At 42.3% G+C, this 8093-nt stretch overlaps 1 protein-coding gene across 1 annotated transcript in view; it reads right to left on the bottom strand.

Annotated features, from left to right (window-relative positions):
- TDRD3 (tudor domain containing 3) overlaps positions 1 to 7821 on the bottom strand; it is a 93828-nt gene extending 86007 nt beyond the window's left edge. Inside the window, exon 1 of the mRNA XM_058043620.1 lies at positions 7671 to 7821. Within this exon, the coding sequence (XP_057899603.1) occupies positions 7671 to 7711 (41 nt within the window). The 5' untranslated portion in view covers positions 7712 to 7821. The remainder of the gene's footprint in view (positions 1 to 7670) is intronic.
- Between the last annotated feature and the right edge of the window lie 272 nt (positions 7822 to 8093).

An 8093-nucleotide genomic window follows, 5' to 3' on the forward strand; every position in this document is an offset into this window, starting at 1 on the left:
TCTAACCAGCAGTAATGCACAAAATATATACAGAAAATACTAATGAATATCACTGTTATCAGTATGAACAATAACAGTACCTTACTCCAAGATCAACAGCTACTTTCCCACCAGCTTGCTGCTCAAGTACTTACTGTCTGGGGAGTGTGAGTACACAGAAATGGAAGAGATTAAAAAAAAATCTGTCTCAAGAGTCTTATAACATGATTTCAGAACACAAAGACTTTGCAAAGGTCTTTCTCCTGATATCCCATTCATCTATATGCAGCATCCACTCCAAATGCCTCAAATTTCCACATTCTAGATAACACTGACATTCTGACTAATAATTTAAATTACCATGAAATATAAGTTTAAAAGAACCTACTTTTGCTCAAATGGTAAGATACTGACCTTCAGAAAACTTGAGGTTTCTTAAACACACTGCTGCTGTTATTAATTCACCCTTTCATTGGGAAGTTCATTTGGGTTTGCTGGAAAGGCAAATAATAATCAAGCATGCTGCTAATTCTATCCTTTCCTCAAATCCCTACCAAAATCCCATTAACACTACACTGAAAAACAAAATTTCTCTGAGGGAAAAGCTAAATCAAGCCAGAACAATAATCTCAATTGTGTAACAAGCTCCATCCCATCACCTTGCTTGTGTGATGATATGATATAAATTAGTTTAAGAACAGAAAAATTTATAGAAAGTATTATGGAACTCAGTGGACAGGAGGTAATGTGCAGTGTTTAACATGAGCTCTTCAGAGAGCACCAGCACAAAAAGAGGTAGAAAGAAGGAAACTAGAATGTCACTGAGTCAAGCCCTTTAAGTAACACTTGCCCTAACAAAGTATTTGCATCCCATCAAGAAGGCTAAGCCTAAGAATTACAATGCTAAGTAAATAACTTCTGAAACAAGACTCAATACATTCAAATTCCAAGAACTCTGAAAAGGAGACTAGCTATGGGAAGCCTACGCATTTCCAGGGAACATATTGATTGGAAAGAATCAATGTGAGACACACTCTACCAAGAAAAGTCAGGACACTGAAAAGGCAGGCGTTAAAAAGAGAACTGCAGCAATCTAAAGGTCTTTAACTTTAGATCTGCTCCAAGTGGAGTAAGCTTTTTTCTTTCCTTTTTTTTTTTCACAGTAGCAACAACTTCATTCCAAGTTGCAACAATTCTATAAATCACGAACATCTTATATTAGTGCTTTAGCTTCCTAGCAGAGAAACCAGCAGGTGAAGTCTGTGCTCCCCAAGACAGTGCATAAATCGATTCAAGATCTCACATAAAAAGATGGGGGGAGAGTCTCTCCCAGCAACTGATGAAAACCAGAAGGGTGAGTTACAGCAAGGCAGTGGAAATCACAGCTGAGATGGAGTACATAGGGGACTATCACACTTGCTTTGCCTTTTTACTCTGTTTTCTACAGTTCAGTTCATTTCTCTCCAAATCCTCACTCCCTCTTCCCTTATCTTCAATCAAGAGGAGAAAATCCTTTTCTTCAGAACTATGGTGTGAGGACCCTTTACCTAACAATATAAAAATAAGAACATAAATGGTGTTTTAACTTACGCAGTCTAGGGCTGTCTGACACGGTTCCCATTTTTGTCAAGGGTGGCCAGAGACAGATGATCCAGGTCAAGAATGCAAACCACAGCAAATACCTAGACATAAAGTGTCCACAGTAATTCCTGGCTATCAGCCATCTTACAGCTGGTAGTCCAACTTCACTGTAGAGTTCAGTATTCAGTGCAACTATTCCTACCTGGCTTTGCCTAATTACAATTTTAACTCACTCACACTTTTTCTGCTCCACTATATCACGTGGCAAATAAGTTCCACAATTTAATTACACATTGCTTGACAAGCTACTCTGATTTTCATCAGGTAGCAAGTTTAATTCACCACGTGGCCTAATTCTTGTCCTAAGAAAAGCAGCTACTCTTGCTTTCTACTCATCATTTCTTTATGATCTATGGATTTTATAGATCTCTATCATCTCTTTCCCCATTGTTCTGTTTCTCAGCACAGAGTATCTTCCAGCAGAGAGTATCTTCCACATCTCTTATCCACTTTTTCAGTATCTATTAAACCCTTGCTGTGCTGGGATGATCATATTAATGCACAGTTAATGATTTTGACACACCACCAATGAACATAATGACCTAACAGTGATTTAATTCTTTGTGAACAATTCCCAATAGCTGTCTGACCACTGCCCTTCTCATGCATGTATATATGTAACAGCAGCAAATTTAGAGCTTATCACTCTGTAGACAGGTTTGCATTCTATTCCCCTGTATGAGCATCATTTGGCATTCACCAGAACTGAACTACACTTGCATGTGAAAGAACTGGGCAATGGCTTTGGAAGAGTTTGCTGCAAGTAATTGATAAGTTCGTATTTTACCAATCCGCAAAGACCAACAAACTGCTACAGTGCCATAGTACTGTCACTCCTTAAGAATATTTTTTAATATAATGAACCCCTTAATCCTAGCAGAAACCTACTGCTAACATTGTTCCAACATGAAGCAATCATTTATCTACCTCATTTCTCATCTTTTAACCAACCATACTATCCCACAGGATAATCACTTGTCTTCAGCAAATAAGCTTTGGTTGAGGTCCTTAGTCAAAAATTTCACCTACTTTTAAACCAATCTGCTACTGACTTCAGTAAGTGCTTTCCAATTCTAGCGCTGCAGCATTCAGTGAGCAATAACTGTGTAGGATTTGGTGAGTAAGAGATCTACTTTAATTTTATGTCCTGCCTGCAGATTATATAAACCTCACCAAGTTCACTCCCTTCAGTTCTCTCTTCTGCAAACAGCAGTGTTCCAAACGTTAGCCCCCTACCTCCTTCCATCTCCTTATTTTACTCATCCTTTTTTTCAACTTTTAATTATAGCCCTATATGTCTTTATTATATTTGTAACAATTCCAGCTAGTAAGAGTTATTTTTCAAACACCTGGCATCTTCTTTAAAAAGAAGGGGGAAAACAGCATCTGAATTAGTTTCTAGGGGTTGTTTCCCTTAACAGAATGCAAAATGCTGGACCTTTTGCACTCCTCCAGAGTGAAAATGACATGAACAATTCAGGTTCTAACTACCCACTACTGGTGACCCAGCAGGAATGCCAACTGATCAGATCACCCAGTAAGGGATACACATGAACAAATAAAAAATGCAATGACATAGCATTTTGTTTTGTACTGGCATTTTGAGATTTCATGGTACCAACCAAACTTCACAAGATTTTGCTGTCACAAAAGAAGTCTCAAGAATCTCAAAACAGATGCATCTCTCCTGTGAAACACAAGATGTGTGTTATGCTTGTGTCTAAGGAAAATCTTGTCTCCTGCCTGAGCTTGCTCAATATGCAGGAACCAATTTCAGCTGTGATTTCCAAAAACACTTTATTGGAATAGGAAAAAAAAACATGAGGGAAAAGCAGATCATCTTGCAGAATTCTGGAAATGACTACTTTGCCAAATGCCTGCTGTGCTCTTAGAAAGTGGTGTTAGATTCTCCCTTTGAGAACTTCCTTGTGTTTCCAGGCATACACCTACTTTTGCTTTAGAGTTTGGATCATATCAGATGATTAGTTCTACAAGAGGACACATGTGAACAAACCAATCTTAAACCCAGTATGCAGCACATCACCCACTTGCTGAAATACCAAAAACTCAGTTTAAAAGTCTGTTGCACAACAACTTGACATTTTTCACTTACAAAGAATATACAACCACAATGACATTAATATTAAGGTTTTCTCAGGGACTGTTAAGCAGTATTCTTTTGTTTTCCAAACAACTAGTACAACTCCATTTCCCCTTCATCTCTGGGAGTAACTTTTCATAGCCACAGCTTTGTTTACATAATCTTCAAAATAGATCATGCTTTACAAGACAGTATTTTTTGCCATAGAGGTACTAATTTCTACAGCATCACACTGCAATAAAAAAAAAAACCTCCACTAGTTGCCAAAGAACTCACAAGTACATTTAGCTGTATTAAAAAAATCTTTACTTATCCAGTTTGCACCTCTTGCTTTCCTACAGAGATCAATCACCAGCCCCGAGATCTGTGAACCACAGGCTAAGCCTGCTGTAGGCCATGGCATATTTTTCATTTTTGACAATATGTTGGCATTTCTATGTAATAAATTCCCAAGTTCTGCAAAGATCTAGGAATGCTGTAGAGGTCTTGACTTTTCATATTCTCTTGTGAAATGCCACCCAGGAAATTTAAACAAACAAACCAAAAAATACACCACAAAAAATTATGTTGCAAGCCAGTAAGAAGTGATTTACGACTCATTGTTTACATAAGGGGATGTATTCAGCAGTTCTTCTGGACTTCACTTCTAGTAATAAAACTGGATTCACTAATTCATGCTCCATTAAGGCCCATATTTTAATAAGAACATTGGAAAACTGGTTCTGAAATTCATTAATGTAACTATAACAATACAAAAGGGTAATTCTGCAACTTGGCCTTCCTCATGTTTGATAATTAAATAAAAAGTTAATACAGAACTTCTGTTCCAAGACAGAATATCTTTTTCACTGACACATAATACAAACACCTTATCTCTCCCCTAGCTGGAGCCAATATCTCATTCCAAGGAACAGTTCAGTGCATAACAAAAAGAACTAGCACCAAAAAATTCTGACTTCCAATGAGAGCTGCAGGGATTTGTCTTCGGAAAAACTACAATTCTGCACACAAACTACAGGGGCCTCTACAGGTGCCTTTTACTCATTTTCAAAAAACACCACCATCACCAAAAAAAAGAAAAAAAAAGTCTCCCAGCTTTACCTACCACTGTTACATTTACTAGGTAGGGCTACTTTACCTTTCAGAAGCTGACAAAAATGTAATTAATAGACTGAAGGTAAACATTACAAATTCAGAGACAATTTTATAACAGATTATTCTGGCAATACCTGGTTGAGGGAGGGGAATAAATATATAATTACTGTTCAGTATTAACTACACTTTATTACTGTTCTACTTGAAAAATAACCTTATTTTTAATTCAGAATCACAAAAGGTAAACACTAGTTGCAGAAACTGACATAAACAAGTGCCTACCTTAACTCGCCAATCTTGTAGGGTTTAAGAAACTTACTGTAAAATCCAGTCAGTACAGGCAGTATTTTACAAGCTAGCAGATTTTAAGCTAAGCAAGGACAACTTTTTTTCTTTTTACTTGACATGCCATGCAGAGCTTCTGCAGTTTAAGTGGGGCCAGATTTTAACAGGTAAACTCAGTTTTGCTTTTGTACTAGAAAACTTATCATTCTGACATCAGGTGACAGCAACAGTAACGACCAATTTGGTACAAAACATTATTTAATCACCAGTGTAGTCTGCTGCATAGTGCTACATTAAACATCACTGAAGGCTCACTCACAGATGTGTTAAATAACTCTTAGATCTAATAATATGAGAAAAATCATAAGAAAGAGCAATAGCAAAGCATGGATGTTCAGGTTACTACTCTTTTCTAAAGTGCATAAACACAGCTAAGCAAGATTCCCAAATCATTTTCCACCTCACATTCCTCAAAAGTATATGTGTGAATTCCTCTCTCCTTTATACTGCCCTTCCCAATGCAACCGGGTCAGGGCATAATTCCAGTGGACCTGATAATGAGCCCATTACTTGCCCCTTCAACTTCCAGCCTCTGGCTCCCACCCTACAGAATGCAAGAGTAACAACTGTTGAGAGCCATTCAAGAGTCTGTACCCCCGAGGAGGGCAGAAAACACTGCAGAGGGACAGACTGCTTCAGAGGCACCTCATATTTGTGCTGCCAAAAACCTGAAAGCCGTTTACCAATGGCACTCGTTCAGCTGAAAAGGCAGTAAAACAACTCAAGAGCTGAAAACTGTGAAAAAAAATTGAATAGGCAACAACAGAAAGCAAGAAAAGCAAACTAAGAAAATAAAATTACTTTTATGGAAAACTTTTGCACTTTTGGAGAGGTCTAAGTACAGGAAAGGATAAGGGCAAGTTTCAAGTCACAGTCAAATATTCCCGTTAAATTAACTAATGTTATAAAAAAGTAGCAAAAATAGTAATGATTATTTCAATTCAGCAACAGCCAGGAGCCACAGGATTGTGCACCCCAGAACCACTTTGAACAATATTTCTGGATCTTGATACACTTATCCAGAAGCATACCAAAGGACACCTAATTACTCTGTCTGGTTACTATTACCAGAAAGTAGCAAAAGCTGGCCCAACAAACACAGCATCTCCGGGGGTTAAAGGAGGTGATTATCCCACTGTATTCAGCACTGGCATGGCCTTACCTGGACTGCTGTGCTCACAATTGGAAAATTATGTAAAGGTCCTTAAATATGGAGGAGGGCAACAAAGCTGCTGGCATGTCCTGTGAGGAGCAGCTGAAGACCTTGGCTTGTCTCCACTGGAGAACAGGAGGCTGAGGGGCAAACCTCACTGCTCTGCTTCTACAGCCTCCTGAGTGGGGGAAGTGGAGAGGGAGATGCTGGTCTTTTGTGCCTGGATCCAGTGATAGGATGAACAGGGATGGCTCAAAGCTGTGTCAAGGAGGGTTCAAACTGGATATTCCTTTACTGAGGGCATGGTCAAACACTGGAAGAGGTTTCCTATGGTGGCAGTCAAACGTTTAAGAGGTATTTGGCCAGCGCCCTTAATAACATACCAAGATTTGGTCAGCCCTGAAGTCATCAAGAGATTTGACCAGATGATTGTCATAGGTCCCTCCTAAGTAAATTATCTTGTTCTATTCTAAATCACAGGATACTCACTTTAACCTTTTCCATCTTGAAACCACAATCCAGGCCAACCACTAATGTAAACAATAAAACAGAAATATCCCCAACACACTACTGGAAATAACTTTGTGTAAGTTGCTTTGTGCTTTAGCAGGTAGCACTAAAGGTTTGGTGAAAGACTTTCCAAGTAGTTATGGAGAAAAGTCAGCATTGACTAGTAAGAGAATCACTTCAACTAAACAATCAAACAAACAAACGAAAAAGCCCCAAACCAAAACAAAAACTTCCTACAATGCAACCTCATCTCTAGACTATCAAATAAGTGTTTGCAGCAGGTATTTCAAAAGCACAACTCGATGAAACACGCTGTTCCAAAATGGACATTGTGTGCCCAACGACTGGGACTCCGTAGAAAACACAAGTACCCGAGTTCAAGCCTCATGTGTGGTTCATTTACCCCGCCTTAACTCCACTTTTTCATCTTGCCTCCCTTACCGAAGGGGCGCACAGTGCAATTACCAGCCCCAGCACCATGGGCCAGGCCTCCGGGCGAGGCCGGTCCCGGGGCAGGCGGGGAGGCCGCCGCCGATCCCGAGGGACCTCGGGGTGGCCCCGGGATAGGGACGCCAGCCCTTCCCCGCAGTGCCGGCAGGACGGGCCGGGAGCTCCTCTGCAGGACGGGCCGGGAGTTCTCCTCCGGGACGGGCCGGCGCCAGGCCCCGAGCGCACCGGGGGCAGCACAGCCCCCTGCCCGCCACCGACGGGCTCCGAGCGGAGCTGGGGCGGGGACGCCCCCCAGCACCGCACGCCTCGAACACGGGGCACTGCCCACCCCGCCCCGCCGCTCGGAGTCACCCCGGAGGCGGAGGCGGCGGCGCGGCCGAGCTCGGCCCCACTTACCAGCCCGACTCAGAGAGCGCCGCCCGCGCCCGGTCGGCCATGGCGCCTCCCCCGCCGCTCGCCCGCAGCACTCGGGGCCGGCGGGCGCTACGGAGACCCCCGGCACTCGCTCGGACGGGGAGAAGGGACGCGGGGCCCGCTCGTTCCCCCGCCCCGCGGGCCTCTCCGGGCTCTCGGGCCGGCCAGGGGGAGGGAGGGAAGGGGGGAAGGGAGGGAGCGGAGGGAAGGAAGGGGCGGAGGCGGCGCAGGCAGAGACGAACAAAGCCCGCGACCGGCGGCTGCCTGGAAGCTGCTGCCGCCATGGCGGGGAAGGGAAGGAGTGAGGGCAGCGGCGGCCTCGGGCCTGCCGCCGTGTAGTGTCGGGGAACGGTTTGTTTAAATGCGTTTCGTCTGTGAATAGTATTATTGACAGTAGCGTTGTTC

This window comes from Melospiza georgiana, chromosome 2 (assembly GCF_028018845.1).
Source record: "Melospiza georgiana isolate bMelGeo1 chromosome 2, bMelGeo1.pri, whole genome shotgun sequence".
Classification (NCBI taxonomy): Eukaryota; Metazoa; Chordata; class Aves; order Passeriformes; family Passerellidae; genus Melospiza; species Melospiza georgiana.